The following is a 19,813-nucleotide window of genomic DNA, read 5'->3' on the forward strand; positions in this document are numbered from 1 at the left end:
GGGGCTTGATCCCAGGACCCTGAGATCACGACATGAGCCAAAGGCAGAGGCTCAACCCACTGAGACACCCAGGCGCCCCCTTAATAAATAAGTTTTAACTAACCTCTAATATTTTATCTGAAGAAAAGACAAAAGAAAGGGAGAGAGAATAAAACCTGTAGCTGAATTCAAAAAGAGGCACCAAGGCACCATTCGTCATCCTCACGATCTAATCAGTCTAAAGCACCAAGATGTGGAGCAAAGTGCATCTCAGGCACTTGCCTGCCATCCCGAGCGCCTCTGGAGCACAGCGGGCCCAGAGGGAGAGGCCTCGAGGAAAAGGACCCAGTGTTACTCCATGGGCCTGGATGGTCACCCGCTCCCCCACTCCTCGTGCAGACTCTGAGGCTGACACGCCTGCACCCCCAACAAAACAGAGAGAAACATTCAGAGTATTCATGCGGGACAGACCTGGTGCCCAAGCAGCTGGAGCCAGTGAAACTCCAACCAGGAGGTGACACATGCTGTGCTCTGTGCGTGTCAACAATGACCCAGGAGGGCAGTGACCAGGGCATAGGAGCTGGTGTGCGAGCCCTGAGACCCAGGCAGACACCGGGCTGAGCTGGATTCAAACAATGCCAGCCCCCCTCCTCTGGGGGGGGACTCATCACAGCTTCGGTAACAGGAATTCCAGAGAGGGGACTTCAGAATTAAAAATGTGCAAATAGAAGCTGAAAGACTCCTGGGATCGGAAGGTCATGGAGGGTGGCTGCCCCGCAGGACAGGGTGTAAGCTGGATGAGCGGGCAACAGAGTTCTCAAAAATGTATCCATAAGGACGCCTGGGTGGCTCAGTGGGTTAAGCCTCTGCCTTCGGCTCAGGTCATAATCTCAGGGTCCAGGGATCGAGCCCCACATCGGGCTCTCTGCTCAGCGGGGAGCCTGCTTCCCTCTCTCTCTCTGCCTACTTGTGATCTCTTTCTCTGTGTCAAATAAATAAAATCTTAAAAAACAAAAACAAAAACAAAAAACCCCCAGAAAGACCAACCTGTTACATTAAAAAAAAAAAATGTATCCATAAAATCTAAAAATAGGAAGACTTTTTAATTGAGGAAAAAGGCAACTGTTCCACCCAAGACACATCAGGCGCCATACCTGGATGTGGGCCATCTCTCCCTGCAGTCTGACCCGGGCCTCCTGGGCCAGGGCGAGCTGCTGCTGGTACCACTCCCGGACATGCTGCAGAGAGGCGATCTCGGCCTGGGACGCCTTCAGCTTGCTGCTCAGAGCTGCGCGCTCCCCTTGCACCTGCCGGAGCTGGCTCTGCAGGGCCGCCATCTGCTGCCGCAGGTCATGCACTGAAAGCAAAAGCAGAGCGGCTCAGGCACCTGCTGCGCACAGGAGAGCCTGCGGCTCGGCACGGAGACGCCGAGCAGAGCCAGGCGCTCGGCAGAGCGAGAAACACGGCTGACTCTCTCCACGCTGCCATCGTGGGTGCTGAACCGCGGCTCCCCGGGGGGAAACGGGTCAGCTGATCAATACACAACCTTGTTTCGTGTGTGTGTACGTGTTAAAGGCGCCTCGTTCACTCTGTACTGTTGACTCACCGACACTGAACTCACAGCCAACAGCAACTAACTCAGGCCTGAACGAAGCTCACCTAACACACGGATCTTCTCCACGAAACACATCACAGACTCCTCGCACTAAGAGCACACAACAGTGTCTGGAGTTCATTTTAAATTGTAAAACCACCCTAAAAAGCACAAAGATGCAAAGGAGGTGATGCTAAACTGTACGAGGGCACCTGCTCAGCTGGGAGGGAGCGCGCTGGGCTGCTCGCACCTCGCACAGAGCGCTCCTGCTTTCGAGTGACCGAGCGCAGTACTGCTCTGGGGGGCTACAGCCAGATCTGAGTGAGCCGGGGGATTCACAATTAGGGATCCATGGACACTGAGGGTCAACTGTGTGTCCACAAAGCCACTGCAGGTGTTAGGACTCTGGTCTTCAAACAGCCTGGTGGCACCTGTGTCAATAAACAGAATGGTATCTGCTGCTAATTCCACTAAAACCCGATGGTGTGCTGATATGGCCAACTCTTAACACTGACAAGGGCGGGAGGGGAGGAAAGGAGGAGACGGGAAGTCACAATAACCCAAAGCACACTACAAACAAAACTAAAATTATACCCAACATTTAAGAAAACACTCACCATTCAAAAGACCTTTCCCACTTAAAAAACAAACAAAAGTGAGAGTTTAAGAGGATCCACGATCCCTTATCAGACATCCCTGGGGCCGGATGCGTTTCAGAGATCAGAGTGGGGGTGTTTTGGAAAGGCAGCCCCGGGCCAGACCGCAGCAGCCACGCCCTCGGCTCCGACTGTGCGAGTGCCTCCCGGCCAGCTCTGTCACCCAGCGAGCCCGGTCAGGGCAGGCTTTGCAAGCCAGACTTAAAAGTTCCCCTTTGCCGCATGTGCAAAAACATACAGAATTCCGTGCACTCAACCAAAACCAGTATTTACTTTAGAGAAGTGTGCAGCCTGTACATAAATCAGCAGGACTACAACACCTCTCAGCGTATAGTGGAACAGGTCAGTCCCCAGAGCAGAGGAGCCGAACTCCGCCCGCAGTCGGATCACAGCTTTCGGGAAGCCTCTGCGAGGGTTAAGGAGCAGAACCGCTGTGGGCCGGGCCGGGAGCGCTCACCTGTGCTGTCCTTACTGAGGATGTGTCTCTGCATCTCCTCCACTTTGGCCGTGAGTCTCTGGTACTGCTCCTCCGCCACCTGCAGGTCGCTGTTGGACGACGCCAGGCTGGCGTTCTTGGCTTCCAGCATGTTCTGCAGGTCGGTCATTGCTCGCTCCAGGTCCCAGCAAGACTGCTTCAGGGTGTCCACCTCCGAGCTGAGCGAGTCCTGCCGCTGCTGGCTGCTGTGGCTGTGCTCCATCTGCGCCTGCAGCCTTGTGCTCAGCGCGGCGAGCTGCGCCTGCAGCTCTGCCTTCTCTTTAAGCGCCTGCGAAGACCCCCAGCCGGAAACGGACTCTCAGAAAACGAGCCACTTCCACCCCGTGCAGTAAGAGGGCCGCCAGGATGAACGAGCGAGACACAGAGGGGAAAGCGCCGTGACTCCTAAGCTTTCGGCTGCTCTACCACGACGGCTCTCCCCAAAGAAGGCTGGTTCTTCAAACAGGCCGAAGGGGCGGGAGGGGCAACCACGCAGTCTGCTCACTTTCTGCACAGGAGTGCCCCAACTATGCTGGCACCTGCTCGTCCGCAAGGATGTTGGAAAACACAACTGTTCAGAAAACAAGTGCACTAGCGTGCACACGCATACACACGAAGAAAGATGACCGGGAGTGCTGAGGGAGCCCACGACACCAAGCGCAACACGCCTGCAGGGAAAGACTGCCTCCCACTACACAAAAAGGGCTCTGAGGGGCTCCGGCCAGGGCCGCGGGGCGCAAAGCACAGGAGGAACCACAGGGATGCTGTGTGTAGGATAAAGCAAGAGGTAAGAGGGAAGGTGGGGCCTTGACAAGCCCTAGGCCCCAGGGCAGCAGAGAACGTCCAAGAGACAACAAGGGAAGGGCACAGGCCCCATGTGCCATTGGCATCTCCTGCCTATCCGAAAATGAGTCTATCGGGGCATGGACAGGAATTCCAAAATGCAAAAATGGGCATACAAATGCGCGTCAACACACACGAGAAGAAACCAACATCGGGAAGACAAACATCAAATTCAACAAACAGAAGAACAAATACCCAAGAAAATCGAGTTATCTGAGCAAAAGCAGGGAGAGTTTGCAGGAAGAATTTGGATTTTTACAGAAAAGCCACAAAGGATCACACCCGTCACAATTCACACAACTGAAGAGCAAATCAGTATCCCAGGAGGAAAAGGAGGCACAGTACAGTAAAAGCAAACAAAGGTTCCGACATCATTCGTGGGCTTGAACGTGCAGGTGAAGCAGAAGTGCACTGATGAGATGATATTCCAAAGAGGGATGGACCGCCAGTCACGGGCCGCCAAAATTCACCTTCATTCCCAGCACGCACCTCCCCCACCGACATGGGTCTACGTAGGGAGGGGTCAGTCTGTGTCCCAGGCCCACGTCACGCAAAACACATCAGGCATGAGAGGCGCACCCTGCGCCCCATACTCAAACACACCTGCAGCCACAACACCACCTCTGAGCCCGCGTGTGCCCCCTGCTCTCCACCCCGAACCTAGAGAGCCGGACGCTACTGAGCAGATTCACTGTCCATGGGGAAACTGAAAATTAAGGGATGGAAACAAAGAGAAAACAGCAAAATTCACATCAGGAAAAGCAGAAGCCATAGCAAAGAGAATTAAAGGGACAAAGACGACAGTTTCACCATGCCAGGAAAGTGAAATCCGCCACAGGACTGTTAGGTCAGGGTTCGGACAGGGATCCAGGGGAAACTGAGGCACGCAGCTGGAGGGGAAACGAGGGCACTTCTCGCTGAGGCTGACAAAGAACGCAGACAAAGGGAGAGGACACAGAAGCCCTGGGTGCCGCTGTGAGACGTGTGCACAACCGCACATAACCGCTGGGCGTTGCACACCCCTCCCAGAGCACAGCGGCCCGCCGAGCGCGCCCGTTACCTGACTGGCCTCTGCAGACAGCGCCTCCAGCTGCCCTTCGAGCCTCATCTTGTCTTTAAGGGCCTGCAGCATGGCATCATGGGTCTCGGTGGCAGAGCTCTCCAGGGACACGCTGTGGGACGAGGGCACGGAGCATCAGGAGCCTGACGTCGCAGGGCTCCTCACACCACTCCTCTTCCCCCATGTTTTTTTCAGTAAGTTACAAGATCTGAGTGAAGCACTAGAGCCCTTACGAATGCTACCAATACACACCCCCGTGGAGCTGGAACGCCCCCGCTGAAACGGCAGCCCAGGGAGGCACCGGGCAGTCTCAGAGACACGTCTGCACAAATGCTGGAAAACACCATATCTTAATAACGGAAAAGCTACTGCCCTACTCCGTCTCTTACAAGGCAACAGAGCTGCGTGGAAGTGAAATGGGGAAGACGAGGCACGTAACCAGGAGGGCAGAACAGCGCTGTCCGGCAGCCCCAGCAGCGGAGGGGCGGTCTGCAGGCGGCACCCACCTGCTGGAGATGCTGTCTGTCCGACTCCGCGTCTCCCCATTGACCTCCTGTCCCCGGTCTTGGTGCTCGGCGGCTGCGGCCTGGAGGACATCCGTGATGGAGGGGAACTGGCCCAGCGCACCAGTGGCCATCTCTTGGCCATTGACCACATAGGAGTCTTCTCGAGTGCCCACGGTGGTCACCAGAAGCCCGCACGTACCGCGGGTAGAGACGCTGCTGTGGGAGGAGCTGTCGCTTTCGTTCCCGTCGGCCTCAGACGTGTTGTCACCCGTCAGGGACACATTCTCCAGGTGGTCCTCGGCCTCGGGACACAAACTAACCTCCGACACCACGGATGCCACACTGCTGCGGTTCTGCTTCAGAGAGCCCCCGGCACAGTCTGCAGTAGGCACGTCTCCGCCAGAACTCCTGGAACCTGCGTCTTCTGTTTTATAATCAGCCAGAGACCGAATTTTGCTTGACTTGGAACTTTTCTTCCCCTTAGGATGTGTCAGGAGCCCTAAGCTGCCCACCTTTGGGCCTCGAGGGACACTGGTGCGCAGGAAGGAATACTCCTTCGTCAGGGCCACAGCACTGGCCCGGGGCAAGGCCTCTGGGTTCAGCATGAGTTCCGGGTCGAGTGTGCTGGACAGTCTCGTTCTAGCCGCAGGCTGACTGGACTGAGAAAGAAAAGTATAGAGACGATGTTGAAAAGCGACAAGGCGTGTTCAATTCTGCCGGCCAGGAAGGCTGCACCAAGCACGCTCCCTGTGCAAACCCTCAGCACACCAGCTCCGCACCCAGTCGCAGGTCCCGGCACACAACTCTCATAACTGTCACTTGGCATCGTCTTAAAATTTCTGCCAGACCAAGTCCCTCCCCGTGACCCTGCTATTATGAGACTGTCCTAACAGTCCTCCTGCACTCACTTTTCTCAACAGATCTGAAATGTTCAAGCTGTTACTACTATTTTTTAAAGATTTTGCTTATTCAGTTGTCAAAGAGACAGAGGAAGAGGGAGGGAGGGCATGCAGGCACAGGGAGAAGCAGGCACCCCGCTGAGCAAGGAGCCCGATGTGGGACTCGATCCCAGGGCCCTGGGATCATGACCTGAGCGGAAAGCAGACAATTGACCTACTGAACCACCCAGCATCCCTCAAGTTATTATTATTTTTTAAGTAAGATTCATGCCCTGTGTGGAGCCCAAACAGGGCTCAAACTCATGACCCTGAGATCATGATTTGAGCTGAGATCAAGAGTCAGATGCTCGGGTGCCTGGGTTGAGCCATTGCCTTCAGCTCAGGTCATGATCTCAGGGTCCTGGGATCGAGTCCCGCATCAGGCTCTCTGCTCAGCAGGGAGCCTGCTTCCCTCCCTCTCTCTCTCTCTCTCTCTCTCTCTCTGCCTGCCTCTCTGCCTACTTGTGATCTCTGTCAAATAAATAAATAAAATCTTAAAAAAAAAAAAAAAAGAGTTAGATGCTCAACCGAGCCACCAGGCACCCCGAAAATGTTCAAGTTACAAAAAGCCCGGCTGGGATGTCTGGGGGGGGCTCAGTCATTAAGCGTCTGCCTTCAGCGCAGGTCATGATCCCCAGGTCCTGGGATCAAGTCCTGCATCGGGCTCCCTGCTCAGTGGGGGGTCTGCTTCTTCCTCTCCCTCTGCCCCATTCCAGCTCATGCTCTCTCTTGCTCACTCTCTCTCTCAAATAACTAAATAAAATCTTAAAAAAAAAACAACCCTGGGGCGCCTGGGTGGCTCAGTGGGTTAAGCCACTGCCTTCGGCTCAGGTCATGATCCCAGGGTCCTGGGATCGAGTCCCGCATCGGGCTCTCTGCTCAGCAGGGAGCCTGCTTCCCTCTCTCTCTCTCTCTGCCTGCCTCTGTCTGCTGTGATCTCTCTCTGTCAAATAAATAAATAAAATCTTTAAAAAAAAAAAAAAAAAAAACAACCCTGCTGAGTGACAACCACCTTAGATTTATAATTACTTAGGGATAACAAGCTGCTTCCATTTATTCATACCAGCTTGCACATTTCTCAACAAAGGAAGATATGTAGGATTCATCTAAATTCTAAACTATTTTTTTTTAGAGATTTTATGTATTTATTTGTCAGAGACAGAAGGAGCACAAGCAGGGGGGCAGCAGGCAGAGGGAGAGGGAGAAGCGGACTCCCCGCTGAGCAGGGAGTCTGACGTGGGCTCAACCCCAGGACCCCGAGATCATGACCTGAGCCGAAGGCAGACTCTTAACTGACTGAGCCACCCAGGCGCCCCAATTCTAAACCACTCCTATTGCCATTTTAACTTAATTCTTAGATACTTTATTATTTTATTGTTAAAACTATTATCTTTTCCCACTAATTTTATAACTAGTCATGTTAGCATAACTATTAATTTTTCATATTTGTGTCTTAAACTGACAATTTTCTGAATCATTAATTTAATAATTTTAGAATAGCTCTGTCAAATAAACTCTAATTTTTTCAGCTGATCCTCTAGTTTTCCAAGGCATTACCAAGACCTACAAATAGTAACATTTTTTCCTCTTTTTCAGTATTTGTATCTCCCACTTCTTTTTCTTATATTTATTATGTCAACTACAACTTCCCAGAGGGCCTTGAGAGGAGACGGAGGTTGACAGCAGACATTGTTCCTTGTTGCTATTTCGTAAAGATTTTATTTATTTAAGAGAGACAGAGCATGTGTGAGCAAGAGGAGGGGCAGAGCGGGTAGAGGGAGGGGAAGAAAGAGAATCTCCAGCTGACTCTGCACTGAGTGCGGAGCCCGAAGTGGGGCTCGACCTCACCACCTGGAGATCCCAACCTGAGCTGAAACCAGGACTTGGACACTTAACTGAATGAGCCACCCCAGGCGCCACCTCCAGATGCCTTTTCAAAATGACTTTCTCTTACAGAGAAACAGCCAACCCGATGCTTATGCCACCAAGTCTGTGCCATCACGACAGGCAAGGGGACAAGGTGGGGAAAGGGAAACATCTCAAAATGATACTGGGATGTGACGGGAAGAATAAATGAGCAAAAAGAGCTGGAAAAGGGTCAGGGTGCAGGGCAATGGATAAGCTGGCTAGTCCCGATACTAACGCAACCTGCAAAGCCACAGTAATCAGATCCACCGAGAACTGAAAAGCGTGAGACAGGCGGATGGCACCAAATGCAGCCCAGAAATCCGTCCACGGGCAGCGGGCTTTGCCGATGTTCCAGGAGCCGCGCAACAAGGCGGCACTGGAACTGCTGAGGGAGAGAGCAATGTGAGAGCCTCGCCGCTGCCCACACAGGGGGGAGTCCCCGCCTCTTGCCTGCATCCAGCGCGTGTTAAAGAAACACATTTAAAGGTACTTTTTAGGAGCGCTTGGGTGGCTCAGATGGTTAAGTGCCTGCCTTCGGCCCGGGTCATGACCCCAGGGCTGTGGGATCGAGCCCCACATCGGGCTCCCTGCTTGGTGGGGAGTGTGCTTCTCCCTCTCCCTCTACTGCTCCCCCTGCTGTGGTCTCTCGCTCTCTCTGTCAAATAAATAAATAAAATATTAAATAAATAAATAATAAAAATATTTTTTATACTACCTTATACTTTTTTAATAAGAAGAAAACACTGGTGAACTAACTTATATTCCTCCAATGGGAAGATCCTTTTGAAATATGACATAAGCCCTGAAAGAAGTAACAGCAAAGATAGAAAATTTTCACTACAAATATTTAAAACAGATGTGCAATGAAAAATATGCCAGGGAAGTAGTTAAAAGATATGTCAAACAGGGAAAAAAATTTGCAATAAAGATGAGAAAGGAGTAATTTCCTGTATATAGCACCTATGTTCACAAAAAGAGAACCAACAGAAAAATAAGCAAAGACTGACAGACACACAAACACAGGGCGTCTGGATGGCTCCGTCAGCTGAGCGTCCAGCTTGTGGTTTCGGCTCAGATCGTGATCTCAGTGTCGTGGGATCCAGCGCCACTTCAGGCTGCGGGCTCGGCGCGGACGCTGCCAAAGAGTCTCTCTCCCTCTCCCCCTCCCCACTAAAATAAATGAATAAATCTTCAAAAAAAAAAAAAGACAAAAACCACTAACACATAAAAAGCACAAACTGCTAGGAGACACTTGTTCTCACCTGTCAGAGAACGAAATCCAATCTTTGTTACTTTAATGCTCACAAGCATGCCACACTAGCAGTCCCATTACTGCCGGCTGGAGTATAAACCAGTCCAGCCCATCCAGACTGCAGAATATCAAGCTAACAAACACATAAAACCTTTACCCAATAATCTGACATTCAAGGCTTTGTCCACAAAAGTATACCAAGGCACAAAATATTCACTGCAGCACTGTTTGCAATTTCAAAAATTTAGAAACAACCAGGGACATGTGGGTGGCTCAGTGAGTTAAGTGTCCGCCTTCAGCTTGGGTCATGATCCCAGGGTCCCGGGATGAAGTCCCGCATCGGGCTCCCTGCTCCCCGGGGAATCTGCTTCTCCCTCTCTCTGAGGCCCGCTTTCCCGCTCCTGCACACACTCTCTGTCTCTCATAGATAAAATCTGTTTAAAAAATACAAACATGGGCGCCTGGGTGGCTCAGTGGGTTAAAGCCCCTGCCTTCGGCTCAGGTCATTATCTCGGGGTCCTGGGATCGAGCCCTGCATTGGGCTCCCTGCTCAGCGGGGAGACTGCTTCCCACCCCCCTCTCTCTCTGCCTGCCTCTCTGCCTGCTTGTGATCTCTGTCAAATAAATAAATAAATAAATAAATAAAATCTTTTTAAAAAATTAATAAATAAAATAAAAATTAAAAATACAAAAACTAAGAAACAACCATAATGTTGATCAGAGGAGGTTCTAATGAAATGCTGGTACACACGTTGCTGTGAGGGTGACTGCGCTCAGGACACGGTGAGGGGCGCAGGCGGCATGAAGACTCAATTGCCTGCCAAGGCGTAACGATGTTCCCAAAGGCTGTCAACAGGACAGAACTCTTACCGTCTGTGGCATGTGAATATGGTGTCTGAGCCACATTCCCAGGTAAGGGAAATATTCCTAAAGAAATACCCTTCTGCTCCTAGTTTAGTAGTTTCTGCTTGTTTTGCGTATTTTGACTTTTATCGAACAACTACCTTTTCAGGGCCTATTGGGATGGTTCTAAGCCCCTTCACATGGACCTACCACCACCAGGAGTTCTGGCAGATTCTCCCATTCTGAACTCGCCTGTCCTCAGGAAAACCTCCCCCGGCAGTCCCGCACTCGTCCACGTGCCGGCAGGGGTGCTGACTGGTCACGTGCCGCCCGAGAGCACAGCAGTGGGGAGCGCAGCTCGGCCCGCGGACGGCGGGCTCAGGCCCCCACGCAGCCCACCGTTCTGCCCCGAGCGTCAGTGACACCCCTCCTCGCAGGGCTGAGGAGGACTAAAGGAGGGAGACTGTGGTCTGCGCCCAGGACAGCGCCGCTGCACGCCGCACTCTGCCTCCGCTGGCCCTGCCGAGGCTCCCTGGAGCAGGCTGGGGGTGGTCCTCACAACAGCATCTTGCAGGCCGGGGTGGTCCTCACAACAGCATCTTGCCCTCCTGCCTGCCTTCTTCAGGGCAGGAGGAGCTGAGCACGCAGGGCCTGACAGTCGGTCAGGACAGCACGTGACAAACGCAACGCCCGTTTCCATCACTTGAAGAGATGTTATCTTACTGAAGAAACTATCTTCCATTGAAGATCTTACTGAAGGAAATACCTTCCATTTCAACTATTAGTTATGTGCGTGTATTATATTATTTTTAAAGATGGGAAATGACGCTAAATTTCACATTTGGAATCTTACACTGAACTCCTGAAACATTAATCGCCCAATGTTGGACGAGCCAGGCAGGCGTCCGGGAGGCAGAGTGAGGACAGGCGCCTGGTGGCAGGGTGCACAGGCCTGGCCCACAGACACCGGTCCTCACGCCGACTCTCCCCTTCAGCACTGAGTGACCGCTGACAAGCTCCTTACCTATCTGAGCCTCAGGCTCCTCTTCCGTAGGGAACCGGACACAAGGCCTGGCACAAAATGATCACTCGCCACTATCCCTGGGACTTCTGCTGGGCTGGCTGGACCAACCCTGAAAGCCCCTGACCAGGCAGAAGAGCCCCGTGGCGGCTCCTTCAGCTCCCTCACGTTGGCTTTGGAGCAATGACACCCATAAAGTCACAGCCCCCTCCTGGGAACACAAAGAGCCTAGCGGGGTCATGCCACCACTAAATCACTCATTGAAAGCATGTTTAAATATTTTAACTTTGAATCCCTTTAATTGGAAATTCTCAAGTACAGAAAAGTTAAACAAAGTATGAAACGAACACCCACACCCATTTGCCTAGAGTCACTTGATACGATTTTAAAAGACTGCTTTCGGGGCGCCGGGGTGGCTCTGTGGGTTAAAGCCTCTGCCTTCGGCTCAGGTCATGATCCCAGGGTCCTGGGATCGAGCCCCACATTGGGCTCTCTGCTTAGCGGGGAGCCTGCTTTCCCCTCTCTCTGCCTACTTGTGATCTGTCAAATAAACAAATAAAATCTTTAAAAAATTAAATAAAAAATTAAAAATTAAAAAATAAAAATATAAAAAATAAAATAAAAGAATAAAAGACTGCTTTCATTAGCACGCCAAAAGAAGTTTCATTACCTGAACAGAACTGATTTTAGCACCTAGTCATCAAATCCACATGACATGACACAGACTCTAACACTGGACAGACCACCAGTCAGCAGACACCACACATGAAATAAACAGCTGAAACCTAGAACTGATTGCTCCTTTCAAAGGGGGAGAAAAATCACACCCAAGAGCTTGCAGTCTCTGCTTTTCAAATGGCAGATACAGGAATCAAACATGCTTGATCCAAGGGAAGGCAGGAGCCCCAGAGGGTGGGAAATGCAGAGAGGAAGGGTCCTGCCAGAGAAGCACAAGCAGCCATCCCAGCACAGAGAAACCACTGATAGGTCCTAGAAACCATGGCGAATTTCCGTTTTCCGCACTGAAGCTGCCCATCAGCTCGCTGGAGACAGGGGGACTCACTCTTTCCTGCTGGCGTTTCACCCTGTACTGTTTGAGCTGTTCTTCCAGCCGCTTCCGAGCCTGAAGTCGGACCTGCTCCTCCTTCTCCAGGGGCAGGGAAGCCTCTGTTGAACCTACAGTAAGGAAATGACCATTTATTTTTATTTTTTTTAAAGGTTTTATTTATGTATTTGACAGACAGAGATCTCAAGTAGGCAGAGAGAGAGAGAGGTGGAAGCAGGCTCCCCGCTGAGCAGAGAGCCTGATATGGACTTGATCCCAAGACCCTGGGACCAAGACCTATGCCGAAGGCAGAGGCTTTAACCTACTGAGCCACCATTTAAAAATTCATAAAGCAGCAGGGCACAGAGGACAAAGCAGAACAGCAGCTTGGCTCTTCTGCGTTCAATTACCAATTAACTATGATTTCGCTTCAAACAATGCCTCGCCTTTTAGGTTGAAAGAGCTGTTGCCTGATGAAGAGACAACCGTGAGCCCCGGACCGGCGTGGCCGAAACCACTGGCAAAGTACTGGGTCCGTGCTCATGCCACCAGTCTGCCGCTCCCCACAGGCACTCAGCTGGAAAACGGACCCGGGTCCCCCATGACTTGTAGCAACAGAAAAACTAAATCTCAAGCCAGAGCCAGGGCCGAGCGTTCGAGGCTCAGGGACCCTCAGCCCGCACATAGCTCCAACCGTGCTCGGGACGTTGCCTAGGAGCACGTGGACAGTCATGTCCACAGAACTGTACTGAGGGATAATCGGAGCACATGGTCAAGGGACCCCAAACATGCCTTCTCCACACAGTCACATCTGCAGACACAATCGGACCCACAACTTATTTAAATTCCGTGGCAAATCATGTTACAGTCAAGTTCTGCAAAATCGAAGGTACTCACACAAGCAGTGCTCAGACGTTACTTCCTAAGGAAACAAACTGTTCACAGTGTCCCACTCAGGACTCACCTCAAAGTGAAGGCCAAGCAGGCGTCCCTGCGAGGCCTGGGACTGGTTACCTCAGTTTCCTGATAGAGGCGACTCCAGTCCAGGGGCCAGGCTCAAGGGCAGAAGGGGAAATGACAACTTTTTGGCCAAAAACAGAACTTACAAGGGCACCTAGGTGGCTCAGTTGGTTAAGCGACTATCTTCAGCTCAGGTCATTATCCTGGAGTTCCAGGATCGAGTCCCGTATCAGGCCCCCTGCTCAGCACGGAATCTGCTTCTCCCTCAGACCCTCACCTCTCTCATGCTCTCTCTCTCAAATAAGTAAGATCTTAAAAGAAAAAAAGCAAAAAACAAAAACCCTAAAAACAGAATTTAGAATATTTCAGAACCCAAATCTTTCGTTTTGGGTAATAAAAGAGCTGAGGAGTGAGCAAAAGGTGCAAAAGCCATAGGCATCTTTCACACTCAACAGCCCTGCACCTGAGCACTGCCATAGGCACAGGCAGGGTCAGCTACCACACCGATGAGAGCACAAAAGTGTCCTCATCTCACCACTTTACAGACAGCGCCACCTTCAGATGTGGATTCTGAAAAGATAAGCAGCTGTTGTTGTTGTTGTTGTTTTTAATATTTTATTTATTTATTTGACAGAGATCACAAGTAGGCAGAGAGAGAGAGAGGAGAAGCAGGCTCCCGGCAGAGCAGAGAGCCTGATGTGGGGCTCGATCCCAGGACCCTGAGATCATGACCTGAGCCGAAGGCAGAGGCTTTAACCCACTGAGCCACCCAGGTGCGCGCAGCTGTTGTTTTAAATAATCCCTAAAACTGGGGCGCCTGGGTGGCTCAGTGGGTTGGGCCTCTGTCTTCGGCTCAGGTCATGATTTCAGGGTCCTGGGATCGAGCCCCACATCAGGCTCTCTGCTCAGCGGGGAGCCTGCTTCTCCCCACCTCCCCACCTGCTGCTCTGCCTACTTGTGATCTCTGTCAAATAAATAAATAAAATCTTTTTTTAAAAAAACCCTAAAACCTCAGGGGCGCCTGGGTGGCTCAGTTAAGCATCCCGCTCTGGTTTCAACTCAGGTACCAATCTCAGTGTGGTGAGGTCACGCTCAGCAGGGAGTCTGCTGGAGAATCTCTCTCTCTCTCTCTCCCCCTCTGTCCCTCCCCTGACTTGCAAGCATACCCCCCCGCCAAAATAAATAAAAATCTTAAATAATAATAATCTCTAAAACCTGGGCAATTGCCAAGAACTTCGCTAAGAGCTCACCAAGTCATTACTAATGTGCTTGTTTACCACTGAAAAGGTCTAGTAGTTTTCACAGGGCAAAGGAGTCCACATGGCAAAAAACCTAGGAGTCTATGGACTCAAGCAGGGAGCCCAACTCAGCAGAGTCAGGGCTGGGTAAATACTCGCCAGGAGGGGCAACTGGTGGCCGCGGGATGCCACCATGTGGGCACCTGGGCTTAGGGTTCACAAATCCTTACAAATCAAGAATCCAGAGTTTTTTAATGACAGCTCTGGACTTCAATGTTGACAGTTAAAAAGTTATTTTATTTTTTTTAAGTAACCTGTATACCCAGTGTAGGGCTCAAACTCACAAACCCGAGATCAAGAGTTGCACACTCCACCAGCTGAGCCAGCCAGGCGCCCCTAGGTTTATAGAAATTTTAAAAACACACTGTGGCCCTAGTAAAATAATGCCTGTGATGAAAAAGGCAAACAATCCAAAAGAAAAATGGGCCAAACAAATCAATTCACAGAAAAGAATGACCAACGGCCAAGAGGCAGAAGACGCCCAAATGATCAGGGAAGTGTGAGCTCCGAACTGAGGGGCCACAGAAGCATCATGGCACAGCCAACAGGCTGGCAAAACCGGAAACAGCACGTGCCGGGGGGCGCCCATGCCTCTCAGGGTCGTCAGTGGCATGGCGACAGGACCGTGCACGACAGAAATGCAGACGCCATTGCTTCCCACCAACCATTCTGCTTCTGGGACGCAGCCCCCAGAAATCAAAGCGCCAACCCTGCTGGACACGGGCGCCACGCAGCATCAGTCAGGACGGGTGACCGCACAGGCGCAGAGCCCACCCGGCCACGCCAGGGGCTCCCGACCAGCCTTCCCAGAATGAATCTGCAGTTGCACCCAACAGCGTGGGGGCAAGCTCCGCGTGATAACACTGACCAGGAAATACAGGCTATGACAATCTAATCCCTTCTTAAAACACTGTGACTGAAACCTGGCCGTTTGCAGGGGTATAAAGGATCATGGGAGAATGTGACTTGCAGGCCGGGGAGGGGCGTGAGAGGTAAAAACACCATGTGTGGTACCATCCCATTATGTAAGATCATGTGTGTCTGTGTATGACAAACATGCTGGAAAAAGGCCTGGAGGCTTCCAGGGCTCATGGGCTGCCAGTTCATGACTGTTCACCCCTGGGTCCCCGCGCTGATTAAATAACTCAGTAAAGAAAGCTGTCAAAGTTTAACTCCCTACTGACTGCTTGCTCACCACCCAACGTGACAAAAGACGTGCCGTACAGTCGTTTAAACCCAGACCTGGAGCAGCGTCCCCAGTGTCGACCACGAAGAAGTATACCTTCTCTCTAAGAGGGAGCCACTTGCTCAACGCACAACCCACCACAGTGATAAAACAGTGATGACAGAGGGACAAGCAGCAAGCTGGCCAGGGCACGTGCCTCTGAAGGGTGGTGAGTCACAAGGGATGCGGGAGGAGGGTTGCGGAGAGCAGGGAAGAGCCCAGTGGGAACAGATGCTTACACAGTTGCGTTTCTTGCATAGGAAGACTGAGTCTGAGAGACTGCAAAGCTTCTTTTCTAACACTGCCCTCAGCACTAGTCCCCTGAGACTTCCTTAGGTTGTCATGGAAACCAGCCACACCTGGAGAGGCATCGGGACCCCCTGGGCTTGTGGGGGGACCGAGAGATGACGAAGGGTCTGATAACGGTGGCGTCGGCCCATTCTGACAGGTGTCGTCCTTGCTGGGTACATCCAGGCCTCCTCCTCCATCTGAAGCTCTGGCACCTGGAAAAGAGGGCGGGCTGGTCATCATGCTTTTAACCACCAGATCAAGGTGTTTTCCAGACGCGTGGCTAACACCGGACAGAAGGGACTGCAGATGCAGGGGCGTGAGTTGTCTCCATGCCCCGTGAGACTGCTCGCTCTGGGACGAGAGCAGGCCTCGCTCTCCTCCTGTTAGTGGGCGGTATCGGACAAGCGGCTGGACTGCTCACTGTGGAATCGAGCCTGTGGGATTTAAGTGGTTGTGCTTCCTTTTCACTTAAACAAGACCAATGAGAAATCCCATGAAAGTCTTGTTTTAAAAATAGCAAAAGGAAGTAAATGCTAAAAACACAGCTGACAACGTTCCTAACAGTGCTGGAGACAGCACGCTAACCAGAGCTGCGGCCGCACACGCACACTGGGCCAGTTCCAAAGCTGTCTTCAAAGCATAAGTGTATCCTCCAAAATGAAAGATCTAAGGCAAGGTTACACGAACCGATCCAAACAATTGTGGCAAGGAGTCGGAGTTTGTGCTTCCATGTGATGAACGCGTGCTAGACGACAACCCGTTTCACCCACTAACATCACTACACACAGATCGGTCAGACACTACATGAAATCTCTTGCCTTGTCAAAAAAAAAAAAGACTTCTTACAATTAAATCATGTTTACCTTCCCTGTCCCCTCACCCCGGTCAGGGAGCCAGCTGGCGGTCAAGAACCAAGATGGCACCTAGAGGGAGGAAGGGAGGGCCCGGGGGCCTCTGGGGGTGGTTCCAGAGGTTCCCGAAGGCAGCAAGGTCTGAGCCTCCCACAGGGATCCATATCACTCGGATCCCTGGATGTACCCAGGATGCATCCAGGAAGTTGCCCTTTGCCCAAGCAAATCCAAAACGAGTTTCTGACATTCACTAGCTTCAACCAATGCAGCGACTCACTGTCATGCTTTCCTGAAAGGAAGAACAATACAAAGGGGAAACCACAGACTCAAAGCAGAGGAGCCTGAACCACAGCTCTGACTCGACCGTCTGCTCTTACACAAACATCCCTTCGGCTGCATGTTGGGTGAAGGGAAGGGGAGCCTGCATTTCAGATATGAGGTAATCAGGTCAATACCACTTTCTGATGGGCTTACAGATCTGGGAGAGTCTCTACATCTTCCTGTTCATATGACAAAATAATGTTTTGAGCATTATATTGTACTTCTAAAAAAATCTAAAAGAAGGGCCAAAAAACATTACATATGTATATTCTCACACACGAGCCAAACTGTGGATAAGCAAGTAACAAAGATGACGAGACAATGAGAAAATACGGCTACCACCACTTCCCACTGCGTCTGAGTACTTGGGTTTCAGGCACCATTTCGTGCAGTCCTTACAGCCATCCTAAGGCGCTCGCACCATTCATCTTCCGTTTACACGAGACGTGAAACGAGATCAAGTGAGAGCCCCGCTGGAGGGTTCGCCATGTTGGCGGCGGGTCTGAGAGCGGGATCCCCGCACATCCTGCCGTCGAATCCCCGGTCTTGGGCCCTTGCTGTTACCACCCTGGCCCCGCAGGACCGGTAGTCAACAGAACCACTTTAGGTGCCTGAACATCATTTTCCAGAACAGAAGGCAAGCTCTGCTAGCAAACCGGAGCACACGGACCGGACCACTTCCAAGCACCTTACCCCGACCCTCCTAAGGGGCATAAGAAGCAAGTGAGCAACGCACCCTGCAGTTCTGACGCGTGGATGACCATCAGCGAACACGCAATGTGGTCCAGTAATCCCTAGAGCGCTCCTGGACCATTTCTGGATCCCAGTTCATAAAACTCGAGCAACCGCGCGACAAGAGAGGCAGGCCACCAGGCAGGGAACAGCGTGTCAGTGAAAGCCCACAGAAGGCCACCGGAGCAGAGCGGGGCAGCCCCTACCCTGTGTGACATGCACAGTACTTGATTTAAAGTTGCCATCGACTCAGAAAAAACACTCAACGGACTAGTAAAAACACACTCTGAACATAAAGTTCATTATGCTCTTAAACACCACAGTTTTGTTCCAAAATGTAAGAGGCTCCATGTCCTCCTCTTTTAAGGCAAAATGTCACAGCAGAGTACCCGGTGACTTACACTGGGCTTCATCCTGCTGGTCAGCCGGCGCCAGTGAGCCTGGGAGCTTGGGGAGGGCCTCCGGGGCAGCTGCGGTGCCGGCGCCAGAGCCGGCTGGCATCCCGTCCATGGTCAGAACGGCACAGGCTGGGTGGAGTCTCAGGGGCTGCACAGGAGCTGCTGGCAGGTGTGGTTTCGGCCATCAGCAGTGGCCAAAAGCTTCTGGGAAGAACCACACTAAGCTTTCCATTCCGGGGAGATCTAAAGTCTCATAAGTGGCTTGAACGCAAACCAAGTAATCTCATGGTACCTGATAAGAAGGAAAAAAGAAAGAATTAGGAATCTTCATTTGCCAGATTTGAGTAATAATTCCAAGACTACCATTTGGCTCCCAACTCACACCTATAAAATAAACACAGACCTATTCATTCAGCAGACAACCCTCGAGTACCTACAATATACCAGGTTTTGAGGATACAATGCTGAATATGGGCTGTTCCAGAAGGTGCTTAATGCCTGTGCTGGTGCCGGCTACGGGCTATCCTGCCCAGATGGGGCTGTAACCAGACCTGTAGGCACCACAGGGAGCCTCCTAGCAGAAGCAGAGCTTAGGAGGCCGAGGAAACTGAGTTATTCATTAAAATATAAGTAATTTGGGTTAAGTAGCCACCTGTGACCAGTGACGCCTGTACTGGACACACAGGGCTCCAAGGGCAAGCTCCCCTCCCAGGAGCCTGACCTCACGGTGGAAGACGCAAGTACATGGAACATGGAAACTGTACACTGTATCGGGGAAGCACAGGGAGCTGATGACACGTGGAAAGGTATCCACCTGGGAATCGGGGTCCAGAGAAGGCATCTTATAGCAGGTGACCAGTCTCGTCTTTCACTTCTGTCAGGATCAGCTTTTGGCCCATCCTGCTAGGCTAAAGTTAAGGGAAGAAACCTTCACCCCAAGTTCGGCACCTGGTCACTGTTTTGGAAGTGAACCGAGGATATTCATAACCTACTCCTGATCATCAGATAAGGTCCGACCCACCATTCATGCTGCGGAGATGTTGGCATTTACTCCCCTTAAAGTAAGTGTCACCCTATCCTATTCTGTTTCACGAGTTTCAGGACAACGTCTACATGCCTTCCTTCTCTAGCTTACAAATCCCATACAGACATTTCAGGTAAGAGCCTGAGCAGCGCCACAGAGGGAGGGGCTGACGCTGGCGCCACCGCAGGGAAGGCAGGTGTGCCTCTTTCTCCACAATCCCCTTGCCGTACCCCTCGACCAGGCAGCCCCTGGCGGTTGACATAACCCGGCCTACCCACGATCAAGTGACTAGTGATGGCAGTGTCCCCCGTGCAAACCCAGGAGGGTCTGGCTTGAGCTCTAATCACCTGCACGTTCCACTCTGCTGCCTGGCACCCGACAGGCCAAAGACACTGTGGCTCAGGACCAGTGCTGGCACGAACGTGAAAAGGTTACACGGACCACTAAGTGTAGAACCAGCACTAAGGGTTGTACTAGAAAGAACCACGACAGAATGTGAGACAACAGAGGTGACTACAATCCAAGCAGCTGACTGAAAGGCTGGGTGCCCGTGTGGCTCACGGCGTATCCCTTACGCAAGTGTTTGAAGGCTG

The 19,813-nt window shown here is 51.7% G+C and overlaps 1 protein-coding gene across 4 annotated transcripts in view; it reads right to left on the reverse strand.

Annotated features, from left to right (window-relative positions):
• The window catches only part of LOC111139774 (golgin A3), a 46,329-nt gene that overhangs the window by 22,458 nt on the left and 4,058 nt on the right, over positions 1-19,813 (reverse strand). For 2 of the 4 annotated variants that reach the window (XM_022492157.1, XM_022492156.1), the window contains exons 2-8: positions 18,200-18,488; positions 15,963-16,106; positions 12,139-12,251; positions 5,114-5,772; positions 4,608-4,719; positions 2,687-2,993; positions 1,134-1,336 (exon numbers count right to left, since the gene is read on the reverse strand). In XM_022492157.1, coding sequence (XP_022347865.1) covers positions 1,134-1,336; positions 2,687-2,993; positions 4,608-4,719; positions 5,114-5,772; positions 12,139-12,251; positions 15,963-16,106; positions 18,200-18,308 — 1,647 coding nt within the window. In that variant the 5' untranslated portion in view covers positions 18,309-18,488. Of the gene's footprint in view, positions 1-1,133; positions 1,337-2,686; positions 2,994-4,607; positions 4,720-5,113; positions 5,773-12,138; positions 12,252-15,842; positions 16,107-18,199; positions 18,489-19,813 lie in introns of all 4 variants that reach the window. The other 2 variants (XM_022492155.1, XM_022492154.1) reach the window with 1 other exon arrangement.

This window comes from Enhydra lutris, unplaced genomic scaffold, assembly GCF_002288905.1.
Source record: "Enhydra lutris kenyoni isolate GAN:26980312 unplaced genomic scaffold, ASM228890v2 scaffoldscaffold117, whole genome shotgun sequence".
Classification (NCBI taxonomy): domain Eukaryota; kingdom Metazoa; phylum Chordata; class Mammalia; order Carnivora; family Mustelidae; genus Enhydra; species Enhydra lutris.